Source organism: Esox lucius, chromosome 12, assembly GCF_011004845.1.
Source record: "Esox lucius isolate fEsoLuc1 chromosome 12, fEsoLuc1.pri, whole genome shotgun sequence".
NCBI lineage: Eukaryota > Metazoa > Chordata > Actinopteri > Esociformes > Esocidae > Esox > Esox lucius.
The window spans coordinates 12937285-12964456 of record NC_047580.1 but is presented as its reverse complement, the minus strand read 5'-3'; the positions used below and the strand labels follow the sequence as shown (position 1 = coordinate 12964456).

Below are 27172 nucleotides of genomic sequence, written 5' to 3'. Positions count from 1 at the left end.
TGGGATGGTGTTCTTGGGGTTGTACTCATCCTTCTTCTTTCCTCCAAACACGGCGAGTGGAGTTTAGACCAAAAAGCTCTATATTTGTCTCATCAGACCACATGACCTTCTCCCATTCCTCATCTGGATCATCCAGATGGTCATTGGCAAACTTCAGACAGGCCTGGACATGCGCTGGCTTGAGCAGGGGGACCTTGCGTGCGCTTGCAGGATTTTAATCCATGACGGCGTAGTGTGTTACTAATGGTTTTCTTTGAGACTGTGGTCCCAGCTCTCTTCAGGTCATTGACCAGGTCCTGCCGTGTAGTTCTGGGCTGATCCCTCACCTTCCTCATGATCATTGATGCCCCACGAGGTGAGATCTTGCATGGAGCCCCAGAGCGAGGGAGATTGACCATCATCTTGAACTTCTTCCATTTTCTAATAACTGCGCCAACAGTTGTTGCCTTCTCACCAAGCTGCTTGCCTATTGTCCTGTAGCCCATCCCAGCCTTGTGCAGGTCTACAATTTTATCCCTGATGCCCTTACACAGCTATCTGGTCTTGGCCATTGTGGAGAGGTTGGATTCTGTTTGATTGAGTGTTGGGACAGGTGTCTTTTATACAGATAACGAGTTCAAACAGGTGCAGTTAATACAGGTAATGAGTGGAGAACAGGAGGGCTTCTTGAATAAAAACTAACAGGTCTGTGAGAGCCGGAATTCTTACTGGTTGGTAGGTAATCAAATACTTATGTCATGCAAAAAAATGCAAATGTGATTTTCTGGATTTTTGTTTTAGATTCTGTCTCTCACAGTTGAGGTGTACCTATGATAAAAATGACAGACCTCTACATGCTTTGTAAGTAGGAAAACCTGCTAAATTGGCAGTGTATCAAATACTTGTTCTCCCCACTGTATATTGTAGACTGATATATGTTTACCTTACTAAATCGCACATTCTGCAATGTGACTATTACGGATGCGTACATCACAATGTCGATGCTGAAACTATATATTGTGCAGCCCCAATATACACAGACCCATGATCACACACATATACACACACACACACACACACTATATACACAGACCCATGATCTCACACACACATACACTATATACACAGACCCATGATCACACACATACACACACTATATACACAGACCCATGATCACACACATACACACACTATATACACAGACCCATGATCACACACATACACACACTATATACACAGACCCATGATCACACACATACACACACTATATACACAGACCCATGATCACACACATACACACACACACACAAACACTATATACACAGACCCATGATCTCACACACACACACACACACACACACACACACACTATATAGACAGACCCATGATCACACATATACACACACACACACACACTATATACACAGACCCATGATCACACACATACACACACACACACACACACACACACACACACAAACACTATATACACAGACCCATGATCACACACGTACACACTATATACACAGACCCATGATCACACACACACACACACACACTATATAGACAGACCCATGATCACACACACACACACACACACTATATACACAGACCCATGATCACACACATAGACACACACTATATACACAGACCCATGATCACACACATAGACACACACTATATACACAGACCCATGATCTCACACACACATACACTATATAGACAGACCCATGATCTCACACACACATACACTATATAGACACACCCATGATCACACACACACATACACAGAGTATAGACAGACCCAGAATCTCACAAACACACTGTCACACGATATAGACAGACCCATGATATCTCTCTCTCTCACACACACACACACACACACACACACACACACACACACACACACACAGCATAGACAGACCAATGATCACACAAACACACTGTATAGACTGAGCCATCATCCCACACACACGTACACACACACACACACACAAAAACAGAGAGCCGTCTCGTACCCAGGCACACTCCAAGCGTCAAAGAGCCACTGCTTAAAATAACAAAAGACCCAGCTGGTGATAACATCAAGGATAAAGCTCCTTATAACCATCCGAACACAAGAAACCTGGCTTTTTGTGTGTGTGTGTGTGTGTGTGTGTGTGTGCAAATATATATGTGTGTTTGTTTGTGTGTGTTTTTGTGTGTTTGCTTGTATGCCAACAGTAATAAAACACTTTTTTGAACCACAATTCCCTAACCATCTTCTTAAAACATTGGGCAACCTTATCACTGGGGAGCTGCAGTGAGAACAGGCAGTGAGAGCAGGAAGTGGGTTGCAGGAGGTGGGAGCAGGCATTGGGAGCAGGCAGTAGGCTGGCAGGAGGTGGGAGCAGGCATTGGGAGCAGGCAGTGGGAGCAGGCAGTGGGCTGCAGGAGGTGGGAGCAGGCATTTGGAGCAGGCATTTGGAGCAGGCATTTGGAGCAGGCATTTGGAGCAGGCATTTGGAGCAGGCATTTGGAGCAGGCAGTGGGCTCCACAAAGCTGACATATGATGACCTGCTTCTGTTCTGTTCCCTCCAGTCAGTCAGACAGAGGGGGGAAAGACACTGAGATAACCCTGAAGATTAATCGTCTCCGAAACATACCACAGATGTGTCGCAGAGAGTGAGACAGAGAGGAGACAGTGGGTGAGATGGGGAGAAAAAAAAGAAAGGAGAAAGAAAATGAAGAGTGAGACTTGTCAAAGAGAGTGGACAGACAGGAGATAGTGGGGAGGCAGTCATAGAGGTGGGGGTCAAAGGTAGAGAAAGAGATTGGGATGACTGCATTGTGTTCTCAGTTCTGTTAGTTCCAGGTGAATCTGACAGCACGTCCCATTTTATGGGCCAATCATTCCTAAATGAATGCAATATAAATAAACTGATTTACAGATCAGGGTGCCCACATGGTGCCCAGCATGTGCCAACCAGGGCAAGACTCTGTGTGTCTGTGTCATCACAGCTTCCAGAGGGCTTGAGGTCACAGCGTGGCTCAGCGGAACGGCACCCGCCGCTCTTCTCCTTCCTTCCGTCCCCATCTTATTATCCATTCCATCCTCTCTCTTTCCTTGGCTGTCATTCTCTAGATTCCCCCTGTTCTCCCCACCTCCTCCTCCCTCTGGAGTTCTATTTCCTTCCCCTCCTCTCCTCCTCTGGTCCTGGAGTATTCTTCATTATGTTAGCGTTAGTTGTGTTGTGGGCTGGCGGCCTGCTCCTCCGCCTCCTCTCTCCCAGTGGAGGATTAAAACACTTGACAATCCCATCATCCTGCTCCAGACGCTCCAGATCACTCCTCTATGCCTCCCCTCACTGCCCCAACGCGCTCACATGACGCCTGACATGACGCCGCGTTTTCATTGGTGCTCATGCTCCCATACAATCCAACGGCAACAAAAAAACGACACCATGGAATGCCCAGTAACTATTTACTTAACAGTACATACACCTGATAACATATCGAGATGATGATGAGTAGTAGATTCATCATCAGTTTAATAAACTAAAACGATTGTAGCCAAGGCTTCAGTGTTGATATCATTAGTGTAATCACTGTTGTAATTTCAGCGTGCTGCGAGGAGGGAGTGTTGCCTGTTATCTTGGAGCTACCCTGCAGCACAGGCAGAACAACAGACAGAGAGACAGACAGAGAGACAGACAGAGAGACAGACAGAGAGACAGACAGAGAGACAGACAGAGAGACAGAAACAGAGAGAGACAGAAAGAGGCAGACAGAGAGACAAGGCTCAGTGAGGAGCTGGGCTAATTATCCAGCAGCGTTGGCAGTGAGGGGCACCAGGAGGAGGGAGAGGGGGATGGGTGAGGAGGAAGAGGAGGGAGAGGGGGATGGGTGAGGGGAAGAGGAGGGAGAGGCAGTCCTTTGTCCCAAAGCAGCAGCATCTTCTGAGAGTGATGGAGGAAGAGGAGTCATCCTGTCCAAATCCAGCATTCTTTCCCTTTCTCCCTCCTTTTCTCTCTTTCCCTCGCACACACACACACACACACACACGCGAACACACGCGCACACACACACACACACACACAACACGCGCACACACGCGCACACACATGCGCACACACACACGCATGCGCACACACACACGCATGCGCACACACACACGCATGCGCACACACACACACACACACACACCTCGATCATACTCAATGAGAACCTACTTTGGACTGAGAATGGATGGGAACATTCATTAGTTTGTTCATTCAGTGAGTGACTGACAGTCTTATGCCCATATTCAGGTCACATGTAGGGGGATGTCACTGGAATGCCAAGGTAACACAATGTAGAGGAGACAGGGCTCACCGACGCTTCTCCATCTACTGGGGGTGCAGGGCTTCAATACAGACCCGCAATGATATTCCCTTAGCTAACGTGATACTCCACTGCTGAAAACATTATTACTAGGAGTAGAATGTAGCTAGACTGGTAACCAGGCTATAGGAATGGAATATAGATTAGGACACAAGTACCCAAGCAATAGGAGGAGAATGTATCTAAATAGACTGGAAGTTTATATTGGTCCAATCAGACCACAGGACATGGTTCCAGTAATCCATGCCTTTAGTCTGCTTGTCTTCAGCAAACTGTTTTCAGGCTTCTTGGGCATCATCTTTAGGAGTGGCTTCCTTCTGGGACGAAAGGCCATGCAGTCCAATTTGATGCAGTGTGCGGCATATGGTCTGAGCACTGACAGGCTGACCCCCCACCCCTTCAACCACTCCAGCAATGCTGGCAGCATTCATAAGTCTAATTCCCAAAGACAACCTCTGGATATGACACTGAGCACGTGCACTCAACTTGTTTGGTCAACCATGGCTAGGCCTGTTCTGAGTGGAACCTGTCCTGTTAACCCGCTGTATGGTCTTGGCCACCGTGCTGCAGCTCAGTTTCAGGGTCTTGGCAATCTTCTTATAGCCTAGGCCATCTTTATGTACAGCAACAGTTCTTTTTTTCAGATCCTCAGAGAGTTCTTTGCCATGGGGTGCCATGTTGAACTTCCAGTGACCAGTATGAGGGAGTGTGTGAGCGATAACACCAAATTTAACACACCTGCTCCCCATTCACACCTGAGATGTTGTAACACTAACGAGTCACATGACACAATTGGACCCAATTTGGACATTTTCACTTAGGGGTGTATGGCTGTGAGTTAATTTGAGGGGACAGCAAATTAACACTGTTATACAAGCTTTACACTCACTAGTTTACATTGTAGCAAAGTGTAATTTCTTAATTGTTGTCACATGAAAAGATATAATCAAATATTTGCAAAAATGTGAGGGGTGTACTCACTTTTGTGAGATACTGTACATCAGGTGTGCAACAGCAAGACCAGAAATCTGCACACCCAGTAGGCTTCTGGCCCATCGCTGCAAAGAGAGCGACTGCAAACAGAGTGTCAGTAGATTAAACAGAGTGGTGATAGAACATAGGCCTGACTCTCAGTCTCCAAGGGAACCGATCCGCCCTCACACACACACAGATCAAACATATGCATTCTGGGCTTTGGAAAACACTACGATCAACCTCATGTAAACAGCATAACAGATCTACAGCTTCATCATGGAGATCTGGCTGGGGCAGTCTGTGGGATATAAATGTGTGTCTGTATCTGTGTAACATGATCTCAAAGCTCTCATTAGTATTTGCTGTTTGTACAGGGCAAAACATTTTTGAAGAGAAAGGAATGTGACCCAAACATGCTCTTAATGTCACACCAACAGGAACCTTCCGGAGGCAGCTAGAAGAGCCAACACAAACACTTGGTCGTCTCCATTAGCGTAGGGCCACCACCCCTGTAACAACCACCTGCCCTTGAATGCAACTTGGCAGCTTCCCCTAAATGAGGCACAGCTGCCCCTAAATCAGGCCTCTTTTGGGGGGAGATGTAAAGGAGCCCGGGGGAGCAGCGCTGGGTTGAGGGAGAAACAGAAGCTCCAGTGGCTGAGACAGGGATGGAAACCCTCACCTGCCCTTGATGGTACACTGTCCTATCAGGAACCAAGAGAGCAGTAAGACAGCAGCAGATGAGGAGTGCAGAGTACGCTGGAGCTTTATCAGCCCCTACCTCTGAAAGCACCACCATAAGGCTGCCCAGATGACGCTGGAGCTTTATCAGCCCACACCCCTACCTCTGAAAGCACCACCATAAGGCTGCCCAGATGACGCTGGAGCTTTATCAGCCCACACCCCTACCTCTGAAAGCACCACCATAAGGCTGCCCAGATGACGCTGGAGTTTAATCAGCCCACACCCCTACCTCTGGAAGTACCACCGTTAAGGCTGCCCAGATGACGCTGGAGCTTTATCAGCCCACACCCCTACCTCTGAAAGTACCACCGTTAAGGCTGCCCAGATGACGCTGGAGCTTAATCAGCCCACACCCCTACCTCTGAAAGCACCACCGTTAAGGCTGCCCAGTTGACGCTGGAGCTTAATCAGCCCACACCCCTACCTCTGAAAGTACCACCGTTAAGGCTGCCCAGATGACGCTGGAGCTTTATCAGCCCACACCCCTACCTCTGAAAGTACCACCGTTAAGGCTGCCCAGATGACGCTGGAGCTTTATCAGCCCACACCCCTACCTCTGAAAGTACCACCGTTAAGGCTGCCCAGATGACGCTGGAGTTTAATCAGCCCACACCCCTACCTCTGAAAGCACCACCGTTAAGGCTGCCCAGTTGACGCTGGAGCTTAATCAGCCCACACCCCTACCTCTGAAAGCACCACCGTTAAGGATGCCCAGATGACGCTGGCTCTCCTCCACAGTGGTTTGGATTTCAGTTGTGGTTTTCTTCCTCATTCCTGCTCTTCTTTAATGGCTAATAAAATGCCCTCCAGGGCCCTGAACACGTGACGTGACGTTCCATGTGCCACTCCCCATTACACAAAATACTTTTATGACCTGCAACAGCTGGATGATGGAGAAGAACAGTCAAAATTCTGGACTACAGCGCATAACGTAATGCATCAAAATGTAGAAAGTCAATGGAATCCAGACATTTCTTATGGGAGTTTGTAGGGTAAACAGATGGTGCCAAATATTAAGAAAAGGATTCTATGAAATGATACATGTCAATGTTTTTAGACCACATATTGCCCTTTTAATGTTTTGCTATTACAGTGATTGAATAATAATGTTTGAAATGAACAATTCATTTGCATATAACTGGGTGCATAATTTGCTACATTTGCATAAAATTACTCTCTTTCCAACCAGCTCTTTCTAGGTACCGCCCCTAAGAGAATTTATAACTGCCCCTCAATCTCCTGTCAACTTTGCCTTTGGCTGATTTCCAAATACATGCAACATAATTATTCATGATTAAGGTAATTTAGAATATCATGACAGCAATGTTTTTATCAGTAGTACCTCAACATCAACTTTTTATATTGTTCTTTTACATTGTCATAAAATAAATATATTTATTAAATTATTCATTTCTCTGTAGAGGACAGGCTTTTGCGTGTCTGTTTTATATAAGTCAGTGTATTTTTTTTATGTAATCAAACATCAATTGTTTTCAATCCATCATTGGTTAAACTGCCTGTATGCTGACCACTTTTTCCTTTCTCTGTTCATGTAGTTGCTGTATCACAATGTTTAATTCCCAGCAGTTTATCAGGTTTGATACACACTTAGGCCAAAGTGTTTTCGTAGCATGTACATTTTCCAACCACGGCCCCCACATTTTTGATATATGGCTTCACATATTTAGTTTATTTTTATACGATTTATTTTCATTTTTTTGTCATATTTTAAGTTTTGTGAGACAGACACAGTGGGGAAAGATAGAGAAGAGAGTTATTGCTGAAAGAGCAGCAGGCTGGATTGTTACACCATGCTGCTGCAGTACATGTACAGACAGCAGCTTAGATCACGCTAAGAAACATAAGTTTCCATTTTCAAAGCGATCATTATAGGGACCAAAACTATATCTCCATCTGTAATACAACAACCCGATGTCAAAAAGAGGTTCTTCTTCAGATGACCATGGTTTGAGCCCAGCTATTGTTTGTGTTTGCGTGTGTGTGTGTGTGTGTGTGTGTGTGTGTGTGTGTGTGTGTGGGTACTAACTTGCTATTCTTTGTGTGCATGTGTGTACATATGGACGACGCATAGTCTAATTATGAGGAAATGACGCACGCGCTTCCTCAGGCACTGGCAGTTGCCTTATGGAGGAAAGCTAGCCGGGTAGTGGGGGGGGGGGGGGGGGGGGCATTAGAATTGAGGCCCCAGAACCAATTAAAAATAGTGTTAATTTCTCCTCCATTGAGAATAAAAAAGCAGTTCACCATGGCAACTGTGATGATGCCAGGGGGGTGAGCATAGTCTTGTTTGCACAAACAGAGACTTTGCGTCCAAGATGTAGTGAGCTAGCTGGCAGCTGAGGAACAGACTGCCCCCATTGCACACACACACACACACACGATATTCTGTGTCTTCTGTACACGTGCACTGGTGTGTGTGTGTGCTTGGAACAGAGTTTTGTGCAGCCACACCACATCCTTCAACCAGAGGGGTAATGGCTGACTGCAGCACCCAGAGGCCTCTTAGATGGGCTGGAAGTGGAACTGGGTCAATGCGTGTGTGTGCATGCGTGTGTGTGTGTGTGTGTGTGTGTGTGTGTGTGTGTGTTCATCTCTAACATAAACAATAACAGAGCTGAACTAACAAAGCCAAACACAGATACCTGCTCAACACCAAACACACAGAAACCTGCTCAACACCAAATATACAGACACCTGCTCAACAACAAACACAAAGTATCTGCTCAACACCAAACACAAAGAGTACCTGCTCAACACAGCCAAACATACAGAGTACCTGCTCAACACAGCCAAACATACAGAGTACCTGCTCAACACAGCCAAACATACAGAGTACCTGCTCAACACAGCCAAACATACAGAGTACCTGCTCAACACATTTTTATCAAAAGATGTACCACTTGAATGAAGCCAAAGAATACACATTCTGATTCTAATACAAGCCTGAGGTCAAAAAACCATCTCCCCTCAATGAGAAACCAGAGGATGTCCACAATTGTAAACAAGCTAAATAAGGTTGGGAGCCCACTGTAAAACAGTGAGGCCTTGCAACATGTTAAACCAATAAGAGGTCTTCTTCAGGCAGAGTATTGTGCTGACTAGATTTGTGTAGTAGGTGCTGATTGTGTAAAAAGACCAATTCTGACAAAACATATTTTTGTTTTTCCTCAAGGTATTTATCTATTTTAGGCAATGTTACATACCTGTATCTGTGCAAAAAGTGTCCTTCCCGGGCTGAAAACCGGGACTAGCATAACACCTAGCAGCAATAGGCGTGTGGAGGAAGGTTCTGGACAGTGAACAGGTGTTATGGCCATGTGAGACAAGTACTTCCACACTCCACACGGCCCTCGGTTGGTGATTTTGGTTTCCACTGACCATTGTTATGTCATTTTGTTCACAATGTACTGTAAAGATTTTGATCTTAAATATCTACTTCATTCATCAAGACCTGATGTGTGATTTGAGGGTTCCCTTATCTTTTTGAGCAGTGTAGTTTAGATTTAGATAACATATTTTTAATCAAAGTTTTAGGTTCTCATTCACTTTGTGTTTGGATTTTTGCTTGACGGCTCAATAAAACTGTATTTGTCTGTGATTTTTAAAGTGTACTTTTAATTACAAGAAAAAGAAAATTAGTGTGACTCATTTTTTTTAAATTGGTTTGTTTCAACCTTAATGGTATTGATAAACAAATGTGATGTCAAAATAAACCATAACATTGTAATTGTAATTTTATTTCACTTATATTCATTCACACTCAATTAAAATACTGCTCTCTGTGGAGTGTGGCCAATTCAAATTCAATAAAAAGTCAGGTACAGAATTGGAATAAAGAGTAATTTTTAAGTCAATTCAGAATTGATGCCAACCCTAATATCTAGCCTTGTGGTGTCTAGCTGTGTCCTGATGCTGTCCATATCTGACCTCAAGAGTGTCTCTCTCTGGAGGTGCAATATTATTTCATAATGAATCCAGAACACAACTAAGTAATGGCATTCATCCCTTTCAACTCAGATGGGATGTAATTGCCTTTTTGTTCACTGGTCTTTGATGAAAACCATCCATTTGGTCTGTCAATAGATCCCCTGGCTCTGTGTGTTTGGGTGTGTGAATCGGTGTGTGTGTGTGTGTGCGCATGTGTGTGCGCGTGAGTGTGTGTGCATGCGCGCACATACCTACGTGTCTGCATGTGTAGTATTGTTTGTTGCTACAGTGTGTGACTGTAAAGGTTCACTAATCATTTGCACTAAAAGGTCCCTCAGTATTCAGAAATGTGTAAAAAAGAAAAAAAAGAAGAAAGAAGGTTTTATATTCTAGTTTAAGAACTGTGCTTCTGTTATAGTGATTCAAAATGTATCTTTTTCACTATCTCATTGAAATACCGCTGTTTCAGTATTTCAATGTGCTGCTGCTTCAGTATGCTGTTGACAGTTCAGAGACATTACAGATGAGACACAGCACCACTTGTAGAGGGATTACACAGGTGGACAAATGGCATGGCAACAGTTCTGCACTGCTTCTCCAAATAAATCTTTCACAAGAACTGCATGTTGAGGGTATTTATAAACCAGCATAAAAAAAAATTATACAAAAGTTGTATATCGCAGGGTAGAAAAAGCCTCGTGAGAACATTCTCTGTCAATCATTTAATTTAAGAAGTTACTGTCAGAGTATGCATGAGATGGAGAATAAACTGTCACTATTAACTGGATTGTTGATAGTTTGAGCATCATACTGAAGGGACAACCCCTGAAATATCATTTTATTCAACATTTATACAGCAGGCTACAAACAGTAACATAACATTAAAGACCTCCAGCATTTTTATTTTACCCTTATTTTACCAGGTAAATTGACAGTGAATTATGGTTGACCAGGGCAGAACAGCACATGTTTCTGGCCGGCTCAGGGATTTAATACAGCATCCTAACTATTACTGGTCAGATGCTTTAAACATTAGACTACTGCCACACAAGTTTTAAAAAATTCTAAAGCTGATAAAATACTTTTCTGAGATAATGGCAAGGTAACTTATTTTGGCAGTGAAGTTTCGCTGGGTCAGGACTCTGGCCGCGTGTCTAGGTGTTACAGCAGTATAAGTCACTTCCTCCAGCATACATGTACCACTGCAGCAAGAGCAAAATCTATTTTTCCCTGCTGTGTCTGTCCAACAAAGGCATTATAATCACTGAATATACTATATATATATATAAAAAAAAAAAATGAGTTGTGTACACTGAGCATGTTCAATATGGAGGGCACTCACTGACACCAAGCAAATTAGAAGCCTGGTTAAAACCAGTCAATAACGCTGTGTCGCATCCACATAAATAAACACACAGACACACACTCTAAACACACTAACCACATAATCTACTTTCAGGTTTTCTTCTTAACCCTTCTTTCAATCCTGGCATTTGAAGTCAGAAGCATGATGCTGATGCAGATTTTGATTGTTAACCTCTAATCAGAAGTTGATTCAGACTTGGGACAACGAGAATAACCTGCGCAATCAATGACAATCAATCAGCCAATCAACTGCCAGCGTCAGATCAGAGCATCCTTTTCCTCCTCTGTGAGCGAGCTAGTGTTGCTCAGCTCTGACATCATCTTTACCCAATGTTCCCTGGATCCACACCTGTATTGAACTCACTTGGCAGTAGCGCCAGGTGAGCAGGGCTCAGGTCAAAAGTAGTGCACTAGGTAGGAAATAGGGTAACATTTGGGACACAGCCTGAGCATACATCAATAACCAAAGATCCAACGCGTCCCTCCGTGCAGGGCCGGCTCTAGCAGTTTGGGGGCCCTAAGCAACATTTTATTTGGGCCCCCTCCCCCAGCAGTCTCTAGTGGTTGAGCCCTGCTAGCGGTCAGGGGCCCTAAGCAACTGCTTATGTCACTAATAACTAGAACCGTCCCTAACTCCATGTCTTCTTGCAGACGGTCAGGAAGTGTAATCCACCCCTGGGCTAAGCAGAGAGTCAACATGGCCTGCTCCTGATAGCATCAAAAGCTGGCTATCCCATTCAAATCCATCTGTTGCACCACCAGAAGGGTTGGGGAGTAACGGATTACAAAAAAACATTCATTGTAATCTGTTCGGTTGCCAGCCAAAATTACATAACAGTTACATTTGGAAATAATGTCTGATTAAGTTGTGCACCTCTGGTTTTATGTGTGTGTGATCAGCATACGTTCAAAGGTTGGGTGCATGTAACCACATAACTCACCGTTAACCACATTACCAACTACATTTGGCTGGTAAAAAACAGAGTATGCCTATTATTACCCTACCCATAGAAAATTTGGTTTAGTAATTTACTACAGGCTCATCTTACTCAGAGAAGAATACTACCTGGTATTGTATCTTTTTCAGAACTCAGATAGGATGTTTAGATACAGTTACTACTTGTCTGGGGATGGCTGTAACACATGGCGCTGACCTCAAGATGAAACATTATATGAAATGTAACATTTGAGGAGGAAAGGTTGCCGCCACCTCAACTGCACACAGGAACGCCATGTGATTCTGCTTGTTCCGGACTTTGGTTATCGTAGACCACTGACAAAATCAAGTATCCCTTTAATTCTAGAGCGAGACTATAATTATGTAGTCTGCTAAGGTTGACTGTGTATTTCCTTAACCATATTGTTCTTAAATCTCTAACTGACTGAATTACAAAAAGCAGTACCCTACACAGAAACACACAAAACTCAAGCCTACAAAAACCATCACTAGGCTATAAACAGGACCACAATTCCGACCAAAGAACACTTTAGATCGGACCTCAGATTAATGGTCCCAGGGCACACTGGAAGTCCTCTCCATTGAACCCTGTAAATGAAGTGGATTTAGTTATACTGGACGTGGCCTGTGTCTGTGTGTCTGGTAATGAAGACAGGCAGGATGCACAGAACGGGCAACAACAAAAAAGCTTACTAATCTCCTGCCCCATCCCATCTCTCTCTCATTCTCCCCCTCCTCTTCTCCTGCCCCATCCCATCTCTCTCTCATTCTCCCCCTCCTCTTCTCCTGCCCTCCCCTCCCTCATTCTCTCTGGAACCCAGGACTCCAAAGTAACACAATTACTGCCAGTCAACGATTTACAGCTGCCCAGCCAGCAGAAAGCTGTCCACACACAGTAGTGGGGGCCGGGGTTGTGGGGGCGTAGACAGCCCCGGGGAGGGTCTCCTAACGTGCCCAAACCCTACACACAATGTTTACCTCGTAGAACACAGCAGCTGACTTTGGATGAGACTGCGAGGCTCATGTCTGTTCCATACCAGCTTCTGCCGCCAGCTTCTTTAAACTATTGTCACCCAGAGTTGGTGACCCAAGTTGCAGACTTGGACTCAAGTCGCACTTAAGTCACCAATAAATGTACTTGTGACTTGACTTGCGATCTGTTCAAAAGACTTGAGACTTGACTTGGACTTGTAGTTATTGGACTTGTGCCTTGGAAGGTAAATATAGAACAGCTAAAACTAATGAAATGCCTCCATGCCTTGTTTGGGTCTAGTACCTCAAGCGATTAAAGTTGAAAATCAGTAGTAGTAGATAGAATAGGCTGGCCCCTCGACATGATCATACTTCAATTGAACATACAATGCATGTTTGCTATAACAAATTAAATGTCGCAATTCTGTATCAGTGTACTAGATTATCAACAGCTGATTTAAAATAGCCCATAAAATAATAGTCATCCACAAAAAGTGCACCTTAAGTCGAAAGGACTTGCTTTGGACATATAAACTATAACTATAACCTATAGTGCTTAAAAGACTTGAGACTTGACTTGGATTTGCATGCAGCGACTTAAGACTTGACTTGGACTTGCATGCAGTGACTTGAGACTTGACTTGTCTGAAGTAAATTAAAAACATGTCTGTTGTCACCTATCAGTGGTTTAAAGAGTCTTTACTAGGGCTGGTCAGTATTGGTGGTTTAAAGAGTCTTTACTAGGGCTGGTCAGTATCGGTGGTTTAAAGAGTCTTTACTAGGGCTGGTCAGTATCAGTGGTTTAATGAGTCTTTACTAGGGCTGGTCAGTATCAGTGATTTAATGAGTCTTTACTAGGGCTGGTCAGTATTGGTGGTTTAAGGAGTCTTTACCAGGGCTGGTCAGTATTGGTGGTTTAAGGAGTATTTACCAGGGCTGGTCAGTATTGGTGGTTTAAAGAGTCTTTACTAGGGCTGGTCAATATTGGTGGTTTAAAGAGTCTTTACTAGGGCTGGTCAGTATCAGTGGTTTAAGGAGTCTTTACTAGGGCTGGTCAGTATTGGTGGTTTACAGAGTCTTTACTAGGGCTGGTCAGTATTGGTGGTTTACAGAGTCTTTACTAGGGCTGGTCAGTATTGGTGGTTTAAAGAGTCTTTACTAGGGTTGGTCAGTATTGGTGGTTTAAAGAGTCTTTACTAGGGCTGGTCAGTATTGGTGGTTTAAAGAGTCTTTACTAGGGCTGGTCAGTATTGGTGGTTTACAGAGTCTTTACTAGGGCTGGTCAGTATTGGTGGTTTAAAGAGTCTTTACTAGGGCTGGTCAGTATCTGTGGTTTAAAGAGTCTTTACTAGGGCTGGTCAGTATTGGTGGTTTACAGAGTCTTTACTAGGGCTGGTCAGTATTGGTGGTTGAAGAGTCTTTACTAGGGCTGGTCAGTATCAGTGGTTTAAAGAGTCTTTACTAGGGCTGGTCAGTATTGGTGGTTTACAGAGTCTTTACTAGGGCTGGTCAGTATTGGTGGTTTAAAGAGTCTTTACTAGGGCTGGTCAGTATCTGTGGTTTAAAGAGTCTTTACTAGGGCTGGTCAGTATTGGTGGTTGAAGGAGTCTTTACTAGGGCTGGTCAGTATTGGTGGTTGAAGAGTCTTCACTAGAGCAGGTCAGTATCAGTGGTTGTCCTTGTGTTGCTCTACCCCACCAAGGTCTCCACAGTAGCCCCTGTCCCAGTCGGTCCTAGCCCACTTCTTGCTCCCCTCCCCTCCAGTTATCCGTCAGCAGCCTGGTTCCAGACATAGGACCCTCCGGTTTTAGCGACACTACAAACACTAGGTTGGGGGATAAGGTGGTCAGGGGGTTAATTAGTGAAGCACACCTCAAAAAGTGGCTACATAACTCTGGTGGAGGGAGAAATTGAGAGCGAGAAAGTGATGGCAGGCTGGTCATCGTGAAAAGAGGACAGCGAGTGTGTGCACATGTGTGTTTGTGTTTGTTTGTGTGCGTTGGAAAAGACAATAAGGAGAAAAGGAGGCTGTGTTTGAACAAGCCCAGACAGGGTAGATAAGGCTGGTGGAACAGAGGGGTGCAGTCACACCTACGGTTTTGACCCATGGTACGGTACTGGCAAGGAATGTGACCAGCAGCCTTGCCAATGCACCTTACCCAGCCCAAGAGACCTGATTGGCAAAAAGCCTGAATATACGACAGTGAAAATTAACCAATGACGTAGCCATAGAATTATTAGAACAATGACATGTGTCTGTAGATGTAGCCCCATTCCAGATCCTTTAGTTTCACACCAAACGTATCACACATTACGAACAGGATTCAAATTATTTCATAAAAACTGCACATGAACAAATGGGATTTTGCAGGTTGTAACATAAGAAATACGTTGTGCACGCCAGGGAACCCAAAAGACAGGGAGTCGTTTTGGCTGAAATTCTCAAACTCTCCACAGTGCATCTTTAAAAGACCATCCATTAGGGAAGAGTCTAATACACTGGGAAGAGCCAATCACAAACACATTGAGAAATCGATAGCCGAGGCATTTTCCGACAAACCGCTCGCTGACAGGGAACCTTATTCCAGCTCAACCCCTCCAGCTCCACAAACTAACCCTAACCTCACCCAGACCTGCCCTGCTCCTCCCCACTGAGTGACATTGACCGGGTGACCACGGTGACTGCAGCTCTGGGTTCAGAGAGGGGAGCATGCCCCCTGCCTCACCCCAGGCCTGCACTCAGTGGCCTCCTGCTGAGAAACAGATGCACCCAGGCTTCAGAGGGCAGGGGGAGCCGCCCCAACCAGAGGCCTGGCCATTCATGTCAATTTAGTTGTATTTATTTCTATTGGATGAGGGCCCCTTTGAGATTAAAGAGATCCCAGGTCTGATAGGGGGTCTGTCCCAATTAAGTTACCCCTGCGGCCACCATTAAACCCCAGGCCATCGACACGTAACCGACACAGTGGGCAGCGGGAGGGGGGGCAGACAGAGAAGAAGTGAGAAGGGCATGGATAATAGACACACATACATACACACATATAAATATAAATAATATACACACACACACACGCACACTCACACGCTACATCCACATCCAACAAGCATTCTTCACGCACGAACACACAAATACCTCCTCAAACACACAAAACCAACAGAACAGGCAGACAGTTGTACCCAGACAAAGGTAAATAGACAGGACCCAAATGAACACTTGACATCTGATAAGAGCCACGTCAGTTTCCTGTGCAAGGTGTCTTATTTCTAGCATCCAGTCGTTTTCCCCTCAGAGAACGGCTGAAGACGGTTTGTGACTGAGCCTTGGGTTATGACTCGTGCTCATCAGGGCGCTCAACTGAAAAAGCTTTTGCGACCGACAAACGTATGTTTATTATTAGCCAAGTTCAGGTAGTCCCTCTTCGTGTCAGTCAGTTTGCATTACGTTTGGTGCCTAATGAACAAGGCCCTCTGGTGTGCTGCTGATCTGACTGGGACTGGCGCTCACCTGATCCTATGGGGAGACATTTGGTCCATTGGCGTTAATTGCACACACTGCCACACACAACAATATCACCGATGTCCTTATTTCGGACATCATCTTGTTATCTGACTGCAAACATCCCCACAGCTACGCCGGAGACCGTAGTCCAACGCCTCTCTCCATTCGGTCTCCTTTTCAGCAACAATAAAAATTACAATAATTTTTAATAGAACTACTTAAGAAGAAGCTACGATCAGTTTTGCCTTTTAGACTTAATACAATGACATGGGCACAGTGGGTCTGAACCCATATCAGCCGTTGGGGCCTGGAAAAAGCTAAAAATACTACAATCAAATCTGGGTATGGACAGCAAGACTGCTGTGCATTCTTCTCTGTTCCCTTTCTCCGGTCGCTCTCCAGTTGTGTGTAAAGGATGGTGCAGACGGACAGCGTGCTGCGAAGAGCGTGGTCACAGAGCAGCAACAGTTGATCAAACTGCACTTAGCTAAGTCAGGGCTCTCTAAAAGGCGGAGTTGCTGGCAAGAAAGAGAGAGAGAGAGCCATCTGCCAGTGGAGGAAAGAGGAAAACGTTAAGACCTATTAATAGTAGCCGCCGAGACGCTGGTGTCAATTGCATGTGATGGCTAAGCTGTGGGGTTGCTTCCTCTAAGCCACACTTCCCTTCCCCTCGTCTGCTTGTCTTCTCTACCTCCCTCATAGTCTCTCACTCTCTCTTCATCCCTGTCTGTTTTGCTTTCGCTGCCTTATTCTTACTATACCTAATGCTGTGCCACTCTGTCGGTTTGTGTGCCAGTTTGTCTGCCTGGGTGCCACTCTGTTTTTTTGCTGCTACAAGTTTTTCCTTCTGGTTCCAGGCCTAGGATGGTCCCAGCAATTATGGTAGATGCAGTGCCAGTCCAGTTTGGCCTGGTTCTGGTCAGTATTGTGAACAGGCCACCCGTGTCCCCTTCACTAAACCGTTGACCTCCCTGTTGTTCCCCTGAGCATTGATCCACATGATGTTATTCACCGTTCTTATCATCTTACTTCACTTTCCAGTACTAAAGGTCACACTGCCTACAGAGTTCCTGAAAGACCAATAAGTAGGAGCTTTTTTTGTTTGATTTCAAAATGTGAATATTCAGGGGCCCTTATTTTCCCTACATCCTAGACCCTAACCCAAAGACTCTAACGCTTACCTCAATAACTTAACGTTTATGCCTTAACCTCCACTAACCCCTAAACCTAACATTTATTGTCAAATCTGAACTCTAATTAGAACTCAAATTCTTATCCTAAACTTAACCACAAGCTTAAAAAATGGGAGTGTCTATGTTTGGACCAGCCAAATATCCACAATTTAAGAGTGTAAAGCTCAAACTGGTCCTCATAGCAGATGGAGTACACATAATTTCTCCCCCATTACCACACCTTTTCTTGTAGCACACACACACACACACACACCCACACACACACACACACCCCCACACACACACAGGCCGGGAGCAGGGTTAGTCTCCCTCCAGGTTTCTCCAGGCCTCAGGCAGCTTTCCAGAGCTCTGGCCTAATTCATCCACACAGTGCCTTCATGTCCACGGCTCGCTGGCACTTCTACACGTTTACTACCTGAACACTCAGGAATCTCATGAATACACACACACGTCAGTATGCACGCGCACACAACAAAATATACTGGCTAATTTAGAACAATGATCTATCAACCCTTCCACCCACACACAGTTTTTCTAACAAATGGCACTGAACATTAATAACCAAAACAGCATCATTCTATAGAGAGACGGAGGTGTGGATATACATTACACCTATCCAATATGCTACATTTCTGTCTCTTCTATTGTCATCTGTTGGTCCATCTCTCCAGCATTAAAGCAACCTTAGGTTTTGCTTGGCACATCCACTGACAGAGCTGTAGGGGTGGGTCAGAGCATGAGAGGTCGCTCAAAATACAACCCAGCCGACTTCAGGATAAAAGCAGGATTACTGCTGCTTCTTTTGCATCTGCCAAGACGCTGCTACGGCTTGGGTCGTCTTTGTGTTCAGCTGACAGCAGAATAAACGCACCTTCAATGTTTACTTTAGCTGGCCATCACAAATGTACCTAATGTAACATTGAGCGAGTCAACCAGTAATATGAGTATAAGAAAAATAGGGCCCTGGTCTGAAATAGGATTTGAAAAAGGGAATAGGCCTGAGTTTAAAGTTGTTTGCTAAATAGGGACCAGACACTCCATTCAATCTTTTCAAACAACCTCAGTGAAGCGCATGCAGGGGGTGAAGTAGAGAAGGAGATGTGGAAAGAAGGAGAGGAAGAGGGTGTGACACAGAGAAAGAGGGTGTGACACAGAGAAAGAGGGTGTGACACAGAGAAAGAGGGTGTGACACAGAGAAAGAGGGTGTGACACAGAGAAAGAGGGTGTGACACAGAGAAAGAGGGTGTGACACGGAGAAAGAGGGAGAGGCAGATTTCAGGGTTTCAGAATAGCCCCTTCAAATGTAGAACTGACACATAATCAATACCCGATTGGAAGGATGCTTACCACCACAAGTTTTTTTAACCAGCTCTTTATGGCTCGCTTAAGCAATTAGCATCATATAAACGTCCATTCATTATTAGAGTCCTTGTTGTGTTATCAATATATGTTGGAGCAGACAGGAGCTTAATGTTTCCATTTGACTCAGATGCAGTGATACAGAGGTAAATAAGCTGATGCAAATCGGTGCATTAGACAAACCTATCCGCTGAATGGGTGGATTTCAAATAATCTCTCGAACAAATTCCATAAAGGCATGGTCAGCTGTTGCCTCAACAAACCTGAGCATCTGCACACTGATATTGAGTTTACATTGTCAATTACAGTCTCAAAGGTCCATCTTTTAAGGTAGTCTCAGTGCACCCCCCTCAATTTTCTATATCAAAAAGACACTAAAAGGGCATTTTAAACATAGTTTCACGAAAGTGGCACTGATATCATTTGAAAAGGACTTCCTAATACTAGCCATGCAGGAGTTCCTTAATTTTTGTCAGCTGGATCCACTCTTGCATCATGTTCATAGCGAATAAAATTGTATAAATGGAGGTAACTGACAAACCTTCTCTTTGGTTAGAATTGAATATATTTTTTGGTAGTAGCCCCACTCAGCTGGTGTAAACTATGAGCACGCTGCTGTGGGATGGGAATCTATCACGCTGTCTCTGTTAAGTCTCTCCAGCTAAATGCAATCCGTCCTCAGTCAAACAAATATGGCTTGGATGTCTGCCCTCACGTGTACTGCACGCGCGCGCACACACACAAACAGGGAGAGAAAGAGATAGAGTGGGGTACTATCATGTCATCAGGTGTCGCTGGAAATGAAAGTCACGTTTTTCTTTGGTGCCAGAATACTGTAACAGCCTATAATTACCAGGGCGATGTTATTTGCGCCAACCGGGTAGTATAGCTAGGCGAATGGCACAGCGTTAATGCCCGGCCCAAGACAGCCATAAGGAATGAATGAGAGTAATATTGGGTGAGGACGGACTATAATGCTGGCTCAAAGGTCCAGAGAAACTTATTGTAGGGCAGCCGCAGCGAAATAGGACTCACTACACACATTTACATATAGGCAAATATGGGCACTATCATAGAGCGCACACACATTTACGCGCACAGAAATGAAAGAGGAAAATGTAGCCTACTAACCGTCGCTTTGATGGGGACGTACAGGACAGGTCTGTCAGCAGATCCATTCTTGTTAAGGTCCCCTTGAATGGTCCCGACCTGGAACCCTTTGGACTTCACCCAGAATTTAAATTTGGCGTTGATGTGGTTGCTCTCTATGTAGACGGCGTCCGAATCATCGGTGTGTAAAAGGGTCTGGAGAATCTTATTGTATTTTCGCCGGGTGACTGTCTTTGTTTTACCCGAGTCCCCGTAAGTACGGAGACACCAGTCCTGAAATTCGACGAACATCTCTCCTTCCAACATCACCGGGCTTCTGCTCATTTTGGGCAAATCCACGCTTTTTTTCGTAGACATGTTTTCTTTCTGTTGTCCCGTGTCCCTTTAAATAGGAGGACGGGGTCTAACAAATAACTCCAAACAGTAATATTACTATTTTATTCGGTTTTGTTTTAATAAAACGTCAAATGTCCATCTCCTGGTCAAAAGGGAGCAGAATATGAGACCGAGTGATATTTCTGCGAACAATGAGGAAGGATTCCGTTTTAGACAATGACGATTGGTGTGCTCTCACACCTGTTAGCAGAAACCGTTCGCCTCCTGTCCCAAAGGGTAATGACAAATGTCAGCGGCTCATATCCTGCACTGAGCAACTGAAAGAGGGGCCGTCCTACGAAACGGGTATCTCCCACCTGTGTTAGAGGTCTCGAAGCTATATTCACCTTTTGAATATCACAGTTTTACTGTCCCGGAGTAGCACACACAAAACGAACGTAGCATATTTTACGATAAAGCTAGAAAAATAAAAGTACCTTTTGAGCACAGGACCGCTATAAAAATAGATAGCCTGGACTGTCGTGATACCCTCCTCCCAACTCCACCTGATTCGTGTCCCACCTGTTTGAATCGGACCAGAACGCTTCTGTCCCGAACCGTCTCCCGTAGAGGCAAATCAAAGGATGTATGTCTCTTCTCTTTCTCGAGCGTTAAATTGGCCCAGCATGTAATAAATATGAGCGAATATTAGATAATATGGACAGGCTTCTTCAGTAGATAACACACACAAGAACACCGCCGCGTCGATGGGACATGGGTGCGTGCAATGCCTCACTAAAATCCAGGAAGTGCAGTCCCAGTAGCCGAAACATACACAAAGCGGTGCTGCGCGACCGTCCCACGCGGGACCAAATAGAGCTGTTGACAGTGTTTGATGGGCAATTTGAAATGAGAATAATTCACCAGTGTTTTAGCTCCGCTCCACATTTTCTTTGATATTTGTAACGTACATATACTTTGTATGATATGCCGGGTTTTTGATTGATACATTGAAAAAGCTAGTCTCTTAGCTAGTCCACATTTTAATAAATATTTAGTCGATATGTTCAGTATCTAGACAATAACGAATGGTAAACCTGTTGGAATAATACATAATTATATAAAAATAAATTGTAATTGGATTATTGATGTTCATTATACAAAACAATGATTATTGTGTTCAGGCCAAATATTGTTGTTGTACTCACATTAGTATGTTTATTAGATGTGACAAAAATAGCGATGAAACATAAAGGACAGTGTTTCAGCAGTGTTCTGATGTCTCCACCAGATCAGTGTTTTTCCCCCTAATAAAAACAGTCAGTTTAACTGTTTTACTGAACAGTCAACAATCTTAATAGTAGCTCATAACATCCAATATCATTTGAACGGTCTATTTTGACAACACAATAAGTAAAACATGAGATCCCATTACAACACACTCACAAACCACTGAACATAATATTGGATCAATGGCATTTTATGACCCAGTGTATTGACTTACTATTTCTTCTCCCCCTGGTGATATACATCACAACAGATATAAGGTACATTGTCCAAAATGGAAAAACAGATAGCTATTGCTCTGAGCTTTATACCAGACTATATACTACACACAGTGCATGTAATTTCAATGATATTTAAAATCTTCTATCTTAAGTATATATGTATGTAAATACATATTTGTTGCTTAATTTAAATGTTTTATTTTTATTAAACCACTGTTGCCTGGGGCTAGATGAGGTCAGCAGGAGTAAGTCAGCATGTAAATACAACAAACAGTACAATGCAAAAAAACTATAGACAAAACAATTACAGTGGTCAGTGGTTATGTTCTTATATCAGACTTAAAATCTGTCAAAAATACCCTCTCTTCCAGTTTGAAGGTATTTTATAGCTCATTCCCAAGGAGCATTATGGAGGAGAAAGATTGTTTCCCCATTTCAGTCCTTGCCCTTGGAATTGTGAAGGAGAGCACTGTCTGAGATTGGAGGCTTTAGGATTGGGATGTTATTGTTTTGTTGGGAGCAAAGATATCTAGAGAATTGGAAGAGCACTGCATTGAACAGAAAACTGCACCAGTGCTTAAGTCTTGGGGTGGAAAGGGAAAGCCACTTCCCCAAGTTGTCTAATTCATAATGGTAGCTAATTGGTCTTGTAATTTTAAGAACCTTATCGCCCTGTGATAAATTGCATCCAGCACCAGAAGGTTGAAGAGGCTATGGTGCATAATGTCACTGTAATCAAACACAGATACAAATTTCGTTTGCACAGAGTCCTCCTTGACATAGGAAAAAGATTTGTTCCTAAAATAAAAATCACATTTCAACTTCAGTTTCAGTTCTGATTAAAATTGAACTTTTTATCGAACCAGATGCCCAGATGATGTAGTAATACGAAGATACCCTTTTAGTCAGTTGTCCATCTCAGGGTAATGTCTGCAGAGGATTCCACTTGTCTCCTTTGAGGTTGGGAGAAAACATGTACTACTGAGTCCTTGGCATTACGCACAAGCTTCAGATGGAGTCGTTTCTGAATATCATCAAAAGGACTTTTGCAAATCCTAAAATACCTTCTCATGGCATTAAACAAGGATATCATCAGCATACAAATGGAGGTTAGCAGAATATACATTTCCACCAACTTATACATGCTAAAAGGATAGGCCCAAGAATTGACTCTTTTGTAAGCTGCCAAACCAGAATGTAATGCTCTCCTGGTCTATACACAGAGATGTACTTCAGGAACCTCTCCAACACCATTACCATTTGTTTCTGCTAATCCATGCAGCAGCAGGTAATATTCTTCAGTGTGGTAAGCACACACTTACTGTTTGGTTCATTCAGGGGCTCTTAATGCTGTGTCTAAGGTTGCATGCTTGGGAACCTTTCAAGAGGATGCAGTATTTTTTGGTTGGGACTGGGAGCAACCTTGAGTGAGTACAGACAGGAGCTTGGACACTGTGTGCTTCACACACACACTTAAAAGTTCTTCACACACTTAAACAGGTATTCTGAGAAATCCTGCCTGTGTGTGTGTGTTTGTGTGTGGGTTTTTGTGTGTGGGTGTGTGTTTTTGTGTGTGTGTGGGGGGGGGGGGGGTTTGTGTGCACGTGTGTGTGTACCATAAATGATCTGGCTCAGAATTTAGCTAATTTAGAGATTGTTCCGGAATTAGAAAATATACACCTGACTCCAGTTGATCTCCCCATCAGTGAAATATATCAAATATGTGGCACTTATGGACAGATGTCTTGTGTGTACCAAAATACCTCACAAATTCTATAACAGTTTATTTTCACATAATGTCTGTCAGTTACCATTTGCAATCAACTGTCAACAATCAAGTTCCCTTATAAAGAGCTTATCTACAGCACATCACACCGTCGTGTTGAAGTAAAAGTCACGCTTTATTGCTTCATCTCTGACCCTAGCAGCCAGTATGTCAACGGAAGACTGGAGCCCCACCCAGAGAGACTGGATCCCCACCCAGAGAGACTGGAGCCCCACCCAGAGAGACTGGAGTCCTACCCAGAGGGACTGGAGTCCCACCCAAAGAGACTGGAGTCCCACCCATAGAGACTGGAGTCCCACCCATAGAGACTGGAGTCCCACCCAGAGAGACTGAGTCCCACCCACAGAGACTGAGTCCCACCCAGAGAGCGGATGGTTGGGATGCTACAACGGACAGCAAGAAAATGTAATTTAAAGACAGGTTTCAGTTGGACCTCATATGCAATTTACCAATACAGTGGTTTTAATGTCTTTCCTCTCAAAATCCAAATGTCTCAGTAAATTAAGAATACATAACAGGAACTGGATTCATATATATACGTGTATATATACACATATATATATATATATATATATATATATATACATAAATACAGTTGTGCTCAAAAGTTTGCAAACCCTCAGAGAATTGGAATTATACAGCTCTGGAAAAAATTAAGAGACCACTGCAGCTTTTCTTTCCTTTCCAAAAAAGTTGAAAAGGAAAGTTTTGAGTGAGGAACAGAAGCGTTCAAATTTAAGTGGTGGCTTAATTTGAACCCTTCTGTTCCTCACTCAAAACCTTCCATTTTGTACAGAAAAAGGTCCAGTGGTCTCTTAATTTTTTCCGGAGCTGTGTGTACCATATGTAAAGAAAACATGAGTGTGCAGGCAAAACACATGTCTTTTTTTTCTTATGGGATTCACATTCAACTGTAGGTCATAACAGAATGACACAATCATAAAACAAAACATGGCAACAAAGAAACAAATGTAATGACCCTGTTCAAATGTCTGCATACCCTTAGTTCTTAATACTGTGTATTGCCCCTTGTGTGTCGGGCATGTTGTAACCAGGCTTTTTTGTGGCATTGGTGCAGTAAAGGCTTCTTTCTGGCAACTCGACCATGCAGTTCATTTTTGTTCAAGTATCGTTGTATTGTGCTCCTTGAAACAACCACACAGTCTTTTTCCAGAGCAGCCTGTATTCTCCTGAGGTTACATGTGTGTTTTCCTTTGTATCCCAAACAATTCTTCTGGCAGTTTTGGCTGAAATCTTTCTTGGTCTACCCGACCTTTGCTTGGTATCAAGATCCCCGAATTTTCCACTTCTTAATAACTGATTGAACAGTACTGACTGGCATTTGCAAGGTTTTGGATATCTTTTTAAGTATTTGAGTTATGTTGAGGGGACAGCAAATTTACATTGTTATACAAGCAGTGCACTCATTACTTTACATTGTAGCAAAGTGTCATTTCTTCAGTGTTGTCAAATGAAAATATATAATCAAATATTTACAAAAATGTGAGGGGTGTACTCACTTTCGTGAGATACTGTATATGTATACATAGTTCAAATGAATTCAGTCTCTACTGCATATGCACAAGGATGCTCTGTTCTAGGGTCTTAGGATACAACTGTGTATATCAGTTCTCTCTCCAGGTATTGCAACATTGTGTTTTTTTACCTGTGTGTGTGTCTGTGTGTGTGTGTGGGTGTGTGTGTGTGGGTGTGTGTGTGTGTGTGTGGGTGGGTGTGTGGGTGTTTGTGTGTGTGTGTTGTTTGCGTGTGTCAGTGTGTGTGTGTGTGTGTTGTGTGTGTGGGTGTGTGTGTGGGTGCGTGTGTGTTGTGTCTGTATGTGTGTCTGTGTGTGTGTTGGTGTGTGTGTGGGTGCGTGTGTGTTGTGTCTGTATGTGTGTCTGTGTGTGTGTTGTGTGTGTGGGTGTGTGTGTGGGTGCGTGTGTGTTGTGTCTGTATGTGTGTCTGTGTGTTGTGTCTGTGTGTGTGTCTGTGTGTGTGTGTGTTGTGTGTGTGGGTGTGTGTGGGTGTGTGTGCGACCCGGATAGTCAGTTCATACAAGCCTGCTGTTGCCACGGTGGTCTCATTGTCTCAGGCGGCGTGCCTTTCCAACCCTCTCCCACCGCTGCATGTGAGCCGTTGGGGTGACACCTGTTCCTGTGAGACCACAGAGCTTAAAAACAAGGCCCCAGCTGGCCCCCCGGGGCCCACCGCCGAACCACGGAGAAAACCAAAAACACCAGGGGTGAGGCTCCCAAAGACAACAAGGAACACAGGTCACGGGCTGACTCTGCATTGACTCTGCATTGACGTTGTGTTGATCTTAGTCGGTTCTGTTTGAAGGGCTCATCTCTGCATAAGTCAGATAGCCTGCCCCAGAGGAGTACTGAGAAGACTGCAATGGGGATGAAAATAGAACGCTATGGGAAGTGAAAGTGGGTTACAAAATGCAGCCGTCTTCATCCTCCCTCATCGGCCTCCCTTTCCCTTTTTTCATCTCGGGGCTCTTGGTACTAACTGACCGGCCGTTCAGTGAGAAAACAAATTAGTCATGTGCGGTTAACCCACCATTCCTGTTTCCATGGAAAGTGTTGAAATAGTAAGTACTGGCTGGGGCCGGGTAGCTTTCAACTGGTTCGTTGGTTAAATCTTTCCTCAGGACTCCAAAACATAAAAATAAAGTCCTAAACCATGGCACATCTGATATACAGTATCTCACAATAGTGAGTACACCCCTCACATTTGTGTAAATATTTGATTCTATCTTTTCATGTGATAACATTGAATAAATGACACTTTGCTACAATGTAAAGTAGTGAGTCTACAGCTTGTATAACAGTGTACATTTACTGTCCCCTCAACGACATCACAGAGCTGGTGGATGTTAGAGACCTTGCGCTCCTCCACCTTCGGTTTGAGGATGCCCCAGAGATGCTCAATAGGGTATAGGTCTGGAGACATGCTTGGCCAGTCCATCACCTTTACCCTCAGCTTCTTTAGCAAGGCAGTGGTCATCTTGGAGGTGTGTTTGGGGTCGTTATCATGTTGGAATACTGCCCTGCAGCCCAGTCTCCGGAAAAGAGGGCATCATGTTCTGCTTC

The 27172-nt window shown here is 44.1% G+C and overlaps 1 protein-coding gene across 2 annotated transcripts in view; it reads right to left on the bottom strand.

Moving 5' to 3' along the window:
• The window catches only part of nol4lb (nucleolar protein 4-like b), a 94996-nt gene extending 73397 nt beyond the window's left edge, over nt 1-21599 (bottom strand). Inside the window, exon 1 of one of the 2 annotated variants that reach the window (XM_020052034.2) lies at nt 20487-21599. In XM_020052034.2, the coding sequence (XP_019907593.1) occupies nt 20487-20822 (336 nt within the window). In that variant the 5' untranslated portion in view covers nt 20823-21599. The remainder of the gene's footprint in view (nt 1-20486) is intronic. The other variant, XM_010875727.4, reaches the window with a different exon arrangement.
• Nucleotides 21600-27172: the final 5573 nt, after the last annotated feature.